Source organism: Falco cherrug, chromosome 7 (assembly GCF_023634085.1).
Source record: "Falco cherrug isolate bFalChe1 chromosome 7, bFalChe1.pri, whole genome shotgun sequence".
Taxonomy (NCBI): domain Eukaryota; kingdom Metazoa; phylum Chordata; class Aves; order Falconiformes; family Falconidae; genus Falco; species Falco cherrug.
In genome coordinates, this window is record NC_073703.1 from 50,391,251 (window position 1) to 50,407,708 (window position 16,458).

Consider the following 16,458-nt stretch of genomic DNA (forward strand, 5'->3'; position numbering starts at 1 on the left):
TATGGAATAGCTTAATAAAGGCAGCGTAGAAAACCTCAATCCATAAGCTCCCTACCTGCTACATACTTGAATTAGTAGTCTCTAAAACTTAATTTAAAACAATGCTTAGTCAGGTAAAACCATACAGTACCCTCTTTCTCACTATCACATTCATTGGCCAGTAAGTAATATCATGGGGGCCAATACTTGATTGTAATAAAGGCTGTTTATCTTTCCATGCCAGCTGCTATAGGAGGTTAAAGTTATTAAGCGAATAGTTTTCAAAACTACTTGCTTGACAGTAAAGACATGGAGACTCAACAATGAAGTCAATCTAATGTTGTTCAGAGAATACCCTCTAGGGATCTCAGACCTCTCTCTTTTCATTCTACAAAAAATTGTCTTTCACACAATCCTTCCCTTCTGCATCCCTCTTACTGCTATATTCATAAAATCCTAACCAAACCTCTGCAACCTACTGTTCCTAGACTTGTTGCCCGACTTTCTCCAGTGCTTAGTCCTGAAATAACACTCCTCCTCAGACATCTTATCTAGCTTTCTCCTTATCCGCTCTGGTTTTGCTTTGATTCCAAGATTTATTCTCTCCATTATTCAATCCTCTTCCTCCATATTAAAGTCATATTTCCTCCTATCCCTCCAAACTGCTCAGAGAATCAAAAAGTATATTGTTCTCCCATGCTCTCAGTTTTAATGCACCATGGCATTTCATAGACTGGAGGAACTACTCCAAGACAAAGACTCTGGTTGTGTTGCTCTGTAACTAATATAACCGCAATTATCATTATGTTGAACTTGGATTTTAAAGTTACAACTGAGTAAAGATACTTCTATATCACTGCCAGTTCTCTGAAACTATCAGCCCAATGCTCAGCAGAAGCCAAAAATAGCGACTGAAATTTTGGGCATCATCAGTAAACACAGTGATGATCAAGACCACAGGCATCATTTAGCTGCTATAAAAAAACCTGGTGCAACTATACCTTTGACTACTGCCTACAGACCTGGTCTGCAACCCAAGAAAAACATGCAGCCTTAGAGAAAAGCAACTACATGACTTCGTGTTGAAGCAGCTGCTTTACTAGGAAACACTCTACACAAGACTCTTCAGGCACAGAGGTCTGCAAGGCATGGAACATGACAGGCGTACAAAAACCACAAAATGCAATGCAGACTCCCACATCAGAGCTGGCACAGGAGGGGGACAGTAAGCAGCCAATGAGTTTAAAGACAGACATAAGAAAGTACCACTTTACACAGTGGTTAATGAACTTCTCCAACTTGGTGCAAGAGGCAACAATGGAGATTGATAGCAACAGCAGGTTCAAAAAATATCAAAACATTCATGAATGACAGGTCCAGAAAAAGATAAAAAGGAAAAGTGAAAGATCATACTGTAACATCCCTAACACTACAGCTGTATGAGGGAACAGGCTCAGAAGAGCAGGCAGGGGTGCATGTCCACCCTAAATACCATCTTGTATTCCCAATGCCCAGACAATGCATCAGGCTATATGGACTGCTGATCTGACCCACTACAGCATTTCTTACACACAAATCATAATTTTTTACATCTTAACAGTATCCAACAATCTTCAGAGATGACAAGAGCCATCAGAATCACCTCCTTAACAAATCTTCCACATTCAGAGATGGAAATGCTACAACTTCTTATTTTTAACAGCCATATTTTTAAGCGAAGTAAAACACTTTTCCCAACTTCATTCTTACACAAGCAAAGTGCTCTAACTGAAAATTCAAAAAATTATAGGCTGAGTAAGATAACTAGAACACAAAATCTTGACCAAAGAGCTAGCTAAACATGTAATATTGTAAGCCATTAAAACTGTGATCTTAAGTATGGAAAAGCTTCAGTGTAGACTTTCATAAAGTCACTGGGGCATTTTGTGCATTTTCAACTCTATTGACACACTTGTGCTAAAAGAAATGAGAGACCCAAATCCTCTACATGTCAAAATATGTTATCTGCACAGGTAAGCAAATCCAGTTTCTAGCATGGAGAGAAAAATTTAATTCTCACCTCATACCAGGCTCTTCCACTCTACATACTGTTTGGATTACTAATACTGAAACAAGACTATTTATATAAATCAAACTTAACAAGAGAACAAAACGTGTGTCACAAATGTTAAGAACCACATGTTCAGAGCAAAAACTTCTATCAGACATTTCAAAATACCCTTCAGGAATTTATTTTTAAAAAATATTTGGTACTTTTCACAGTGGTATATATAAACCGAAGCTAGTAAACATAAGAGGTATAGTTTTAAAATTTAACTGGAAAATTTTGATGCCAGAATGCTACTTAATCAAGAACTCCACCTTTAGCAGAAAACAAGAAACACCTCATGAATCTCAGGGAAAAAAGTTCACAAAAACTTATGCAAGTAAGGATTAGCTTGATGAATGGGTGTGCACAAGCCATTCCTGAGTTCAGCCACCTGGTTTTTGAATGCCTTTATTGTCTATAAAACACTTGTACACAACAAAACTTAAGACCCTACAGACAGGAGTTATTTTCTGCAGCCCTCATGATGAATTTTAAAGGAGTAATTCTCTGATGTATTCCTTTCTGTCACTCAGTCTGCAGTCTCCTGGCTCCAGTTGCTGTCATCTATACTGGCAATGTTCAGAAAGAAGGTGGTTCCAGATCAATGAATTAAAGTCTCAATGCAAAAAACAGAGGCTGATCTTACAGAAGAATGAAGAAAAAAAGGTGGGATTATTTTTGGGAAGATTAGAAGGAATGAGGAAAATAACAGTAAGTTTGCAAGATGTGTGGAGTAAAGTATGTAAGAAGCAGAACAGCAGTGGGACTTTTTTATAAAAAAAGTGGAGAAAAACGACGCAACAAGTTGGACCTCTGAAAGTTACACCTGTATATTCATGCCACAGATACTGTGTACCCAAGTGTTTCCAAAGGCTATTACAATGGCTTATTCGAAAATAATTGAAAATCAGTCTGCTGTTCAAAACTGTGGCTCTTAAAACACCTAACGTTAACAAAAATCACCACCTAGCTTCAGTCTTGAAAAAAGTCCAAGGAAGTCCAGAATTGTTTCTAATGGTTTGATTTCTGGCCAGAAGTAAGCAGCTTTTAGTAGACCAAAAGGAGCTTGTTCACATGGCATGATCTGTGGGTACCCTAGAAACTCAATTGCAATGTACATGAAGCAGTTAATAAAATACATTAAGAGCCAGTAACTTCTGGAAATAATACAATTCAGAATAATAAAAGGAAATTTATTTCTACAACACTTCCATATACTAACATAACTTACCAGGAGGTACAGGTGGAGGAAAGCCAGGAAATTGTGGAGGTGGGATCCCAGGGGGAAGTGTTGGGATTCCCATAGGAGGGCGATTCAAATGAGGTGGAAAAGACATTCTTCCAGTCACAATCTGCCAAAAAGAGAGGAAAGGAAACTTGTACCTCAGTTCTCAAACATGAATTACAAAAGCAATGCAAGCGTTAAGTGTCCATAATGATTTTAAAACTTTATATGGCTGTTCAGCTACAAAGTAAAACTTCTTTCTAACAATCTTTTCCCAGCTATTCATTATGTTACAAATGTAGTGAAGTCTTTTTTTCACAATGAAAAGCAGCACTTCCAGGAAAGCGTCTCAGAATGAAGTGAAAACCAAAACTGTATCTGCCTTCTCATACCAATGGTTTGTGAATTAAACACCATTTAACCATTTGTACAGTTTCTTTGAAATAAAGCTAACTCTACAATACCTGAACAGACGTAATCTTGTAATACATTTCACTACTGCAAGTAGTTCTCCTGTACAAGAAGTGACTGCACACAATACGACTGTGGAACAAGAAGAGAGGAAGAACTGGGACACTCCGATGCTCAGCACCAACAGGAATTGTATTTTAAGACTACATTGGGGAGATCCCCAAATTCCATCACAGAAACAGTTAAAAGCTTCGAAAAGGCTTTTCTGATCTATTTTTAACCTCCTGGTTCACACATCTTCTACAGCTCAAGTTAGACAATAGCCCATGAGCTGAGAGTCAATACACTACCATGGCGAGTAAAGATTATTTTAACATCATTCGCTATTCAGATGGTTATTATTACGTGCACATGACTGACCCTGTAACAGACACGACTCAATAATAAAAAATTCAAGATTACTCTTAACACAACTAACAAGGCATGTATTCTTGCTGCCAATATTATCTCTGCAACCTTACATGGTCAAATTGTCAAAAAAGGTTGGTCCTCAGTTCTAAAAATACCAAAACAGTTCACAAATATTACTGCTGAGGAACTTCAAACACACTGGATTGTGTGGATACAAATGACAAAGACACCACATCACAAGTGACAAGAGTCCAGTTAGTTGTCTGCACAAACATTTGCATTTCTCAACGGACTGTACAGACTGTTCTACAGCCAACAGTACCCTATCTTCACTGCAACTGTTTTTTCAAGCAGGCAACCACAAGTCAAAACCAAAACAGGAGGCCTTGACAAAAAGTTTTACGGTAAGCAAAATTCTGATACATACAACAGACCTGTAGATTATAAGATGGTTTCTCCAGCTTCCTGACACTGAACACACAAGAAACAAGAAACAAGATCTGCTGGAGACAGATGTGCCTTCCACACACGTAACAAGAGCAAGCAGTCAATGACAGTCTTAAATACTAGACGAGCCAGTACCAATACTCTACCATAACAGTAGATATATTTGAAAGAGCTTAAAAATTATAATAAGAGAATCATATATAAAAACTTTATTCCCACAGACGGAAGAAACAACAATGAGAGATAAATGTACATAGTGGACTGGAGAGGATGAAAGGGAAACCCAAATGTATTTGATAATATCTTTGAACATCAGAACTTATTTATTCTGGTATAAGAACACATATAAGACCCTATAGCATAATTCACTCAAAGACATGTTTACAACTACATCGATTACAAGAGGTTTGTGATGATGGCATTCATTAATTGGCCCCAAAGGACATTCATCAACAGCTCACCAGGAGAAAAGATAAACACTCCTGTGACACAAGGTCTAAGATTGTAGAAGAAACAAGAAAGCAAACACAAGCCTTCCTCCAACAGTTCAATAAAGATTATTTCATCCAATATAATAAACATGAAACCTCTTTCCCTCCCCAACTTAGAATCCATGTGCCTAGGAACACACTTCTTTATGTCATTCTTGACTTTTTCAAAGTGGATGGGCAAAGAGCAGCAAAGGTGTACTGCCAAAACATTTTATTTGGAAGAGCATTGTTTATGGTCTCTTCAGACTATGTGTACATCAGCCAATGTTCCTCTAGAATCTGAAACTTGCATAGTATGGAAGGGAAGAAAACTCCCCTTGTCCGCATGGTATCACTATTTGCAACTTTTTCACCAAAAAAACCCTCCAGCCAGCAGTCCCAGGAAAGGCAGAAAAATCAAGATCCTTAAGGCTCTCAGTCCTTATATTACAAGCTGACAGACAACTGGACAAAATTCTAAGCTGTTTCGGGGCACAGTGGTACAGCAATAAGCTACTGGGTCTGAGATGGTTCTAAATATGCTATAATAGTGTCACACCACCTGAGGTCCACAAGACATTAAGGAGTAGTCTGTTAAACAAGAAAGAACAATTGGGGAAGTAATTTTCCAGGCTGCCTGTAGGTACAGTCCTTTCTCTCACTCTAACAAGCACTTCATCAGACACACCATTTTGGAGAAGCTAAAAAAAAAAAAAAAAAAAACCACCCCAAAACACACAAACAAAAAAAACACACACAAAAAAACCCCTAGGGACTAAGGTGAAACTGTTCTTTATGCACACAGTCAAATATAGGGTTTTGTTTGGGGTTTGGGTTTTTTTAATCTATTTAAAAAGTAAAGATTTAGTAGTCAACAAGGTAATTGTTGCTGCATAAAAGGAACAAGGCAGTTCATAAGAACAGATCCAACTCTGTCTTTCCATCTTCTAGTCAGATGATGTGAAACACACCATTATCTGTAGGGCTTCACCAACCCATTTTACTTGAAGTTCTTATTTTTTTCCACATTTGTACATTATTTTCAAAGCACCTAGAATTATTTCTTGCACAAACCAATGGTAGCACCTCTGCTGTCTGTGACACTGAAGATCAACAGTAGAATTAAAAAAAGCCTTGGTCTCTCTCGCTACTATATGCAACTAGCAATGTGAAACTGGCAAGAGAACAGTTTCTGTTTGTTATGAAAACTGTGAGGATCAACAGATACCAACACTGAAACTGCTCACTGGAGAAGTAAGAGATTTGGACAAGGGAGGAAGATGCATCCAGCTCCTTGCAGCAGCCAAGATGCTACAATGAAGGGAACTGCATAGCACATTTTTCCTGTCAGCAGCTAGAGAACACAAGAAACATACATACTCTTCCAACAGTCAGAGGGGCCTCTGACATCAAATTTATAAGCAACTACAAACCAAGGGTTACGTATTGAAAGCTGCTAAGCTGGGTCTAGGTGGAATATATTTGTAGAAATCCCAAGACCAGTATCTTGAACTTCTCTGCAGACTGCCCTACTACTCTGCCAATACAGGTCAGTGATCAGTGTCTGATACATTTACTGTGGTCTTAGTATCATATATGGTGATCTTCAAATTTCCCTGATATATTCAAAAGTTTCAGTAAGGAACTAAACAGTCCTGAGATATTTTTAAAACCTCAGTTGACTTATGAAAGTATTACCTCAAGTGAAATTGGATGTAAGCAGCATTCTTGATAGCTGCATTTTAACTAGCAGCTCTTTAAACAAGAAATTAATTTGTATGAGTGTTACAGCGGTCATGAAGATACAGGGGTAAGAAAAGCAGTGAGCACCTGGCCTGACATCATTCAAAATACTGAAATAATGACATCTTCAGCCCCCAAAATGATGCATTTGTGTCAAAGCATAGTCAATTTAGGCTACGTCCATGCCAGCAAGCAGGGCAGTACAACAGAGGCAGGTCTGTTAAAACAGATGGAGCTGAGACCCCGATGTCCACACTACACATTTTGGGGAGGTCCACCCCACTGAAACGAACGCCCATTTGCAGGTAAGAGTGCATTTTTCAATATATTTTCATGCAAAAGGAATCCAGTTCATCCACTGCAATAGTGCAAACCAATGTGAAAGAAAAGTTTCCCAAGTAAGGATGACCGGGAGACTTCCTTCAAAAGCACACTCCTGATCCAAGTTAGCACAGCAATGTAGGTGCACACTTCATTAGCCTTAAGCATTTTTTTAAGTGCAGATTAATTATGTCATAGGTGGCAACATCTAAGTTTACCCTAAGCAGATCCAGCTCAAATCCAGCCTGAGCTATTAACTAAAGCAAGTGCTACAAAACCCACAGCTATAATATTCCAGGTTCAACTTTGGCCTAGAAGGAGTTCAGTTGCTTTCACACACTGCTTCTCTGAGTTAATAAGTCCTGGCGGAACCAAGCACCAGAGAGAACCAGCTACACCAACCTTCTGAAACTTGGCCTGAGTACAGGAATATGGCTCTAAGGTCTGGTGAAATCCACTGAGACTTGTTAATTCAGATTTAGTGATATCCCTGCTGGGACAGGGCTCTGTCCAGCAGCAACATGCTAGAGCTGACATACAACTAAACAAGTGCACAGGGCTGGCCTAAAGGCATGCTGGGCCTAAGTGTCTGAGATCACACAGAAGTCAGAATTACTATGAAACAAGGGTCACCGTCATTCAGACATTACTGCCCCACACTCCTTTATCATCTCCGACTCCCAGAAGTCCCAACAACAGGAGACTGACTGGTCTGGCTGGACTGTTAATGTAATTTTTTTTTTAACCACTTAAATCATAGTATTCTTTAAGCCCTTCTTTTATTGACTCAATTTTTTTTAATAAAGGGGTGAAGAGATAGGTCATAAACAGAATGTAAGTTTAATAAAAATCACTGGTAACTAGTGTATTTTAAACTGGCAATTATATTACCTACTCAGGGCACTATCATAATTCTAGCAGTGCCACAGGATTAATCTCCTTAATACCTCTGTGTTTACACATTGTAACTTTTATTTAAAAACCTACAAAACATTTTAACCATTTTCAAAACAGCGAAGTCCCCCAGGAAACAAACAGTTACAATACTTACTGTTGAACTATTTATACTAAACAAAGTTAATTTTAATTGTAAAAATCCTGAAGTCTTAATGCATAAGCAAACTTATACCAGTTTTAAATATGCATACATGTAGTGTCGTAACAGCAGTGACAGTATGGCTGATCTAGCTTGATTTCATTTTGTCTGATTTTAACTTCTCTTCAACATTTTCCCAATACAATCCTTCTGGACCACAAAAAAATCTGTACACTTAGTCTGGAGTAAGTTGCGCAAAATAGCTGTACAAGCTAGTCTCTCAAATAAAGGAGCAGTAAACACAAAACTTATTTGGAATAAATGAACTACAATCCAGCTTTGATTAAAATCTTAACATTTAGATTATTACAAGAGTATGTGACAAAATCCACACCTATGGTAAGTGTGTAATACTATGTTACTTAGTAACATTCTGGTTAAAGAGACATTATGCCAAGACACTTGATTGTATGTCCATGTTGTTATGTTTGATGAAATGTCCCTATAGAAAAGCTTTCACACAAAAATGTTTTTAAAGAATTAGAGTGACTCCTATTAAGAATTGTACAATGTTTTGGCATTTGATTCTAATGTCAATACCTAGGCAGCAACAAAGCGCTAATAATATTTTCATCTAATTTATGACAAAGTATTTTATACATATTATGTCATATGATGTGTGCAGCTAAGCAACAGAAGCATTTTCAGAAGCAACTGGAGAAAACATATGCATTCAACCAACCTACTAAAGTCAGTACTATCTATGTGGCTTTTACATAAGGCTCTACATGATGTATGATTTTTAAGCTGTTCAGTTATAAAAATAAATAACCTCCTCATTTGTCACCCATTGGAGATCTGTTTATATTATTGCTTCCAACAAAAAAAATAATAAGTCCCCAAAAGAAAAGTATTTTATTTCAAGCCAACTGATACCCTCAGTGAAAATGTTCACTTTCTCAGAGAGCCCCATGGTTTTTTCAACACTATATGCAAGCAAACCAAGGCATCAATATCAAATACAACCAACATGCAGAGAGATAAAACAGATTACAGATTTTTTAACTGTATTTATTTCTGAACAAACAAAACTAGCATTTGCTCTAGCCTGCTTTTCAGAGGTGATCTATAAAGTGTTCACTGACTGCCTGGGAGTAGTTGCATCCCAAATTATTATTACAAAACAACTCCACAAGCAACACCCTTAATCAAAGTAAAGCCTCAATCTGAAAGCCTTTTAACTAGGGCTACATTAGGCATGTCACCAGAACGTTAAAGTATTTGATTTAGCTCCTAATTCTGTGCTTCTGCACCTATATAAAACACTAGTCAGTCAAATAAGTGACTCTCCACTCTAACTTTGCTATTCACCTTTTCCAGCATTAAAGCATTTATGGGCACTTGAAAAACAGAAGCAGAGAAAGGCGAGGCACTATGTACAATACCACTCTTTTACAGGGAAAGTAAGAAACTGACCTGTTCTTCCTTCAAATTTGTTCTGGACCATCTTTCATAAATGCTGACGCAACACCTGAAGTAATGCTTTCCTGCCCCACAAAAAATTACTAAAACTCCACATGCATGCGTTTTCATCTGAATAGACTGAGAACTATACAACTTTAAGATGTTACATCCTGTAAGCCCATGTAAGACCTACTACACACACACACACACGAAAGTTAGATGTGTTTGGGATGTACCCCTTATTTAAACAAAAACCCCTTTTTTCCTTCAGGCTAACAAGAGTCTTTTTCTATAATGGAAAAAGACATCATACGAAAAACGTGCCAATATACACATCACAGCTCTACTGATTAATGAATCAGTCCGATTCTTTTATGCACAAGCTGTTAACACGTGTTTCAAGATGACTACTCCCGTCCACGTTACGGACATCAACTTCCCTGCCGCGATAGCGCCGGAAAACGTTTCCTCTCATGACCCGACTCCCCGGTATCGCAAGCTAAAACCCTACCCACAGTCGGAGGCGGCCCGGTCCAGGCCGGGAAGCAACTTCGGGCGCTGGCAAAGCTCCGCCGCGGGCTCGTCCGCTCCCCGCCGGGGGCGCAGGGCCTCGCCCCAACCGCACGATGGGCTCCCCTGGCCCTCGGCCGGGCCGGCTCCGCGCCGCACCCACGGCAGGCAGAAACGACTCCCACGCCACCTGGGCGGGAGAGGAAGCGAAAGGCTCCCGCCGCCGCCGCCGCCACTCTCCCGCTAGCACCTCCCCGAGGCCGCTCTCCCGTTCCGCCCCGCCGCTAGGCCCACGCCGCTTCCCGTCCGAGGCGTCGGCCGCGGCCTGCCACGGGCCAGGGTGCGGGGGCGCGGCAGAAAGGCCTCGGCCCAGCCCCAGCCGCGCCTCCTCTCAGCAAACACCGCCGCGCTGCCTCCCCCTCTCATCCCGCCGCAGCCCCTCGCTTCTCACCCCTTCGCTGCGGAGCAGGAGCCGCGTCCGGAGCGCCGCCGCGGCCCCTCCGAGCCGCGCGGGCCGGGGATGGCGTGGGAGGACGCCGCTCGGCCGCCTGAGGCCCGGCTGGGAGGCCCCGGGGCGCCACTAGGCCGCGAACACACCGCGCCGAGCCGCCGCCACCGCGCTGCGCGGGGTCATGTGAGCCGCCCCTTCCGTCAGCAGCCCGACGTGCACCGCGCCGCACGACGATAGAGGTGGCAGTGCCAGAGCGCCCTCCCGCTCCGCGCGCAGACAATAACCCGCCCAACCATAGAGCGGCGGCGGCTAGAAGGGCAGAGAGCGAGAGGAGAGGCGGCCGTGCTGCCGCCACCTGTGCTGGGGGCGGGCGGCCGGGCGGCGCCTCCACGCAGCCCGGGGCTTCGCCATCTTGAGGTTAAAACCGTTGCTCGGGGCTCCTGGCGGCAACGGCGCGGGCGGCTGAGGGCCCTAGACAGCCTCCCGGTGTGGGCTAGCACCGGCCCCTCTCCTGGCCGCTGCCGAGTGCCCCTCAGCACTTCCCGCGGGGGCTATTAGTAAGGGGTAAACACCTGTTTTAGCTTAGTTTATCAAATTTTAAGGGCCTGAAAAGCAGTGTTACTGTCAGTAGATGTAAAGATAGAGAGGCATAGAATGGCTTGTGTTGGAAGGAACCCTTAAAGGTCACCTGATCCAACCCCCCTACTGCAGCAGCGACATCTTCAACTACATCAGGTTTCGCAGAGCTGCGTACAACCTGATCTTTAATCTTTCCAGGGATGGGGCATCTGCCACCTCTCTGTTCCAGTGTTTCACAGCCCTCATTGTAAAAAGATTCCTTTCTCATACCTAGTCTGAATCGACCCTCCTTTAGTTCAAAACCATTACCCCCGTCCTATTGCAACAGGTCCTGCTAAAAAAGTTTGACCCCATCTTAGAGCCCCCCTTTATGTACTGGAAGGCAGCAATAAGGTCTCCCTGGAGCCTTCTCCAGCTTGAACAACCCCAACTCAGCCTTTCATCATAGGGTCCTCCGATCATTTTTGTGGCCCTCCTCTGGACCCACTCCAACAAGTCCATGTCTTTCCTGTGCTGAGGACCCTAGAACTCACCTGAGATGAGGAGAGAACCTGAGGATGCAGGTGGGGTCTCACCAGCACAGGGTAGAGGGGCACAACCACCTCCCTCAACCTGCTGGTCATGCTTCTTTTGATGCAGCCCAGGATATGGTTGGCTTTCTTGGAAGGCTGTATCTTTGCTGAAAAGACTAAGGACTTACAGACTCTTCTGGTTTAACCCCAGCCAGCAATTAAGCACTGCACACAAGCTCATTCACGCCCCCCACGTTGGGATGGAGGAGACAATTGGAAGAGTAAAAGTGAGAAAACTTGTGGGTTGAGATAAAGACAGTTTGTTAGGTAAAGCAAAAGCCACACACACAAGCAAAGCAAACCAAGGAATTCCTTCACCACTTATCATCAGCAGGCAGGTGTTCAGCCATCTCCAGGAAAGCTGGGCTCCATCACATGTAATAGATACTTGGGAAGACAAACGCCATAACCCTGAACATCTCCCCCTTCCTTCTTCCCCCAGCTTTATGTGCTGAGTGAGACATTCTATGGTATGGAATATCCCTTTGGCTCGTTCGGGTCAGCTGTCCTGGCTGTGGCCCCTACCAATTTCTTGTGCCTCTCCAGCCTTCTGGCTGGCAGGGCCTGAGAAACTGAAAGGTCCTCGACTCAGTATAAACATTACTTAGCAACAGCTAAAAACATGGTACATTATCAATATTATTTTCACACCAAATCTAAAACACAGTACTGCACCAGCTAAGAAGAAAGTTAACTCTATCCCAGCCAAAACCAAAACACAGAGCAAAAAGAACAAACACCAGTATCTTAGGCAGCCATATGCTCAGCTCAAAGATATCACTGTGCTATAAAGCACTTGGGCCTAGCTGTCGTCTAAAACTGGTAGTTTCCTTGGCCTACTTCCAGCATTTAGACTACATTAAAAGATAATTTTAAATGTACAATTTCCCCCAACATTACACGCAAGACAGTAATTGCTGTAGTTACCACAATGATGGCAAACAATTGCAAACAGAAAGAAGTGACCGTGAGTGGAAGGAAGGAGGTCTTAAAGATCGTTATGAGGTAGACCACAACACAGGCATATGTGCTAAAAGCTGTTTAAAACATTTTGGATCAGATGGGGGGGAGGGGAATCTAACTAACTCTATATTTTCCACTGTTTATATACACCATTTAAGGAGAAGTGCTCAAAAGCCAAGAGTCTAATGGCAAACAATCCCCTGCACCTGTAATGGCAAGGGAAACATTCAAAGCAGGCACTATTGACTTCTTCAGTACAAAGCAGGTTAAATCTATCTGACTGATGTCACACATGCTACGGAACAGTCAACAACTGAGCTGGAACTAAGGTGCTGTTCATCACTTTGCTTTACAAGATGATGTGCAAGGGTAAATATTATAGCAGTAGCAGATTTAGGAAATACTTCCAGATTGAATGCAATTCCTTCCCCCACCACAAACAGCATTTTTACTTTCTATGAATTAGAATTAATTAACTCGTTTCATGCAGCCTGCATATCTCCCTTCAACTAATGCAAATTTAGTAACTGCAGTACTGATTACTGTTAATATTTCAAATAATTTATAAACATACCTAGGTAAACAAAAATGGTACTCATTTTGCAGCTTGCAGAAAAAACAAGGAAAAGACAAAGGGCACAAAAAGAATCTTCCGAGTTTCCTGTTTCTATGCTGTTGTCTCAAATTGAAACTGTTACCTGCTTGAAAAATAAATGTTAAATACAAACTCACTTGCACTTCTGTAACAAGCTTTTATTTACAGGAAACATGTGCAAAGGCTTTCTTAATTCAGACGTTCATGTATTTTGTTTAGCTAAAGAAATAGATGCTTTTGCATTTACTCTCCTGGTACAAATAATGAAATCTAGCCTCCAGTATTCTTAATCAAGGAAGAATAGCTTCAGAAATATCCAGAAAAAATAGCTACTTCCACGTCTTTACTCCTTCTGCTACTGAATTTTAGAATTACCTACCCTAAACCTATCCATGTTATCATTTCACCCTTCAGTTGTGAAGCTGAGATCCTTTTCCAGATACTGATCACAGTTCATTCAGTTCTTCACTGCGGACTCCAGAGTTTCACGCTCAAGCCAATCAAAAAGAGTGCAGTACAAGGCTTTTAATACTAAGGCCAAAATTAAGAGGTGCTTTTTACATCTGCAGATTGTTTTGCATTTCAAGCGTGAGAAATCATTCCAAACATGCTAGGCAGCAACTCAGGGTACAGGGGTCAGATTGTTTCTAGACTATGCAACATATTAAGTGTTTCATGGGTGGAACAGAATTCTACTGGACAACTCCAGAATCACTGGGTAAGAAGGATCCACTGCAGCAGTGAAGGAGTACAATATAAAACTGTGACTAATCACTGGATCCTGGATCCTTACTGCCCATTTTCTCTATCCAGTGTCGGTTTCTCTTTAGCTTATGCTATGTTACTCCCATGGAAATCAGTAAAACTTGTTTTCAAGGAGCAGCTGCACTTGATTTTTGACATCTAACAAAACCAAAGTTACAGTTATAGGCAGGGCATTTAAAAGAGAAATTAAATCTACACTTCCTATTCCAGAAGGAATATTGCTGCACTTTTTCCAAGAGAGAGAAGTAGGAAGCAGTGGGCGGTGAAATTTTAGGCTTTATGCAGAAAGTAATAACTAGCACAACTTTGTACTTTTTGTAGTATTTTAAATAAAAGTAGCCTTCAAGTCTACTTTTTTCAACACTATAAAATGATTAATTACATTTTGTCTTTTCTTCCTCATACCCTTTACTCCCTCCCTCTATCACATTACCAGTCTAAATACTGCCACTTAGAGGAGGATCCCTTAGATGCCAAACTCATTGATTTGATTCCTTGGCTCCCCATGATTAGCACTGTGAGATTTAAAAGTTTCTACCTCATATGTATTACATATATACACTATCCACAATTTCTTCACTCTCAAAAAACTTGATTCAGCAAAAGTTTATTCCTATAGATATCATTCCATTTAAGTTAATCTTTTTGATTAATCTTTTCTGCAAAATACTGAGTGAAAATACATTATCGTAACAGTATGAAAGAGAACACGGAAGAGTTACTGTGCCAGCCTTCAGTTACTCATCACCAATGAATTGTGTAGAAGAGAAATAGATAAACCATGTACATGCCTAGTTACACAAGTATATATAGTAGAATCTAGTAGAATAGAAGTACTTCAGCAATACACTTGAATTCTGACAGGGCCTTGGCCACTGCTATTGTTAGGAACTTCACTGGTGCCTCAATTTTCATGGTAACTAGACCTGCTGAATCAGTTTTGTGAAATGATGATACTTCACCTTACAAAAAGTAAACTTGCAATCACTGCTGTCTACATGCATATCCAGTTACGTAATTTGGCTCCCTTTTGAAATTTTTTGTGTACAAACAGACCAAAGAACAGGGCACCTTATAGCTGCCTGTCTATGGTAATCAACATGTAGAAGTCCACTGAAGTGAAACAGTGCATCTCCTTCCTTCAGTGAGGTAACCGTTAGCATTCGATCAAGCATCCAGCCAAACCCTCTGGTTACTTTAGATGAGAAATTGCTTGTGCACTGGTGTGGTGGGTTGACCTTGTCCGGATGCCAGGTGCCCACCAAGCCACTCTATCACTCCCCTCCTCAGCAGAAGAGAGGAAGCAGTGGGGAATAAGATGGAAAAAATCCTTGTGGGTCAAGATAAAGGCAGTTTAACAAAGCAATAGCAAAGGTCATGTGTGTGGAAGCAAAGGAAAACAAAAAATGTTATTCCCCACTTCCCATCAGCAGGTGATGTTCACCCACTACCCAGGAAGCAGGGCTTTAGTGTGTGTAGCGGGTGCACCAGAAGACAAATGTCATAAATAACAAATGCCCCCCGCCCCTTCCTCCTCCTTTCTCTTGGCTTTTGTATCTGAGCAGACGTCGTATGGTATGGAATATCCCTTGGGTCAGTTTGGGTCAGCTGTCCTGGCTCTGTCCCCTCCCAAGACCCTGCCCACCCCCAGCCTGCTGGTGATGGGGGGATGTTGGAGAGCCAGCCTCGGTGCTGTGCGAGCGCTGCTCAGCAGCAGCCAAACACTGGTGTGTTAGCAGCACCCTTCTGGCTGCCAGTACAAGCACAGCACTGGGAGGGCTGCTGTGGGGCTCAGCCAGAGCCAGTACAACTAGCTACGCTACAACAAAAATATTTTTGGATATTACCTAAATTACATACTTTCATATATATGTACAGTCAACGAAAAGTGACATCTTCTCTTGTCACACCCTGCCCTTTCCAGCCAGTGCCATGAGTCAAAAGCTCACCGGAGCCATTGCCGGTCGAGGTTACATCCTCACCGCGGGGCTTCTCAGACTACCTCTGCCTGCGCCCACCGCCCCTTCCCGCCATTTTTTGGCAGGCATGTGCCTCTACTTCAGACCTGCAATCTCTTTCAGCTAAACAAATGGCGGCAGCTCACCCATTTGCTGCAGCTGCTGCCATGAAAAAGAAAAAGGGCAATAACTACAGCACCGGGTGGCACTCCCTGCGGAGGCTGCCTTTGGAGGCGCGTGTGGCAGAAGCGAGCCGGGCGCTCTCCCAGGCGTGCGTCGCCATCCCTTGCCAGGCCCGGAGGCCCGGCCGCTCCCAGCGGGCGGCAGGCGGGAGCTTCCCTGCGAACTTCACCCCTCAAACACCTGCTGGGGACCAGAGACACCCCCGGCGCAGGGCAGCCCGCAGCCTCGCCCGTCCCCAGGGCCGCCCGGCAGCGGCTGCCCGCGCCACCCAGAGCCCGCCCGCCGC

The 16,458-nt window shown here is 42.4% G+C and overlaps 1 protein-coding gene across 3 annotated transcripts in view; it reads right to left on the bottom strand.

The window, feature by feature from the left end:
* RBM25 (RNA binding motif protein 25) overlaps positions 1-10,744 on the bottom strand; it is a 34,326-nt gene extending 23,582 nt beyond the window's left edge. For 2 of the 3 annotated variants that reach the window (XM_055717375.1, XM_055717374.1), the window contains exons 1-2: positions 10,558-10,744; positions 3,300-3,420 (exon numbers count right to left, since the gene is read on the bottom strand). In XM_055717375.1, the coding sequence (XP_055573350.1) occupies positions 3,300-3,405 (106 nt within the window). In that variant the 5' untranslated portion in view covers positions 3,406-3,420; positions 10,558-10,744. Of the gene's footprint in view, positions 1-3,299; positions 3,421-10,107; positions 10,127-10,557 lie in introns of those variants that run through there. The other variant, XM_005441120.4, reaches the window with a different exon arrangement.
* Positions 10,745-16,458: the final 5,714 nt, after the last annotated feature.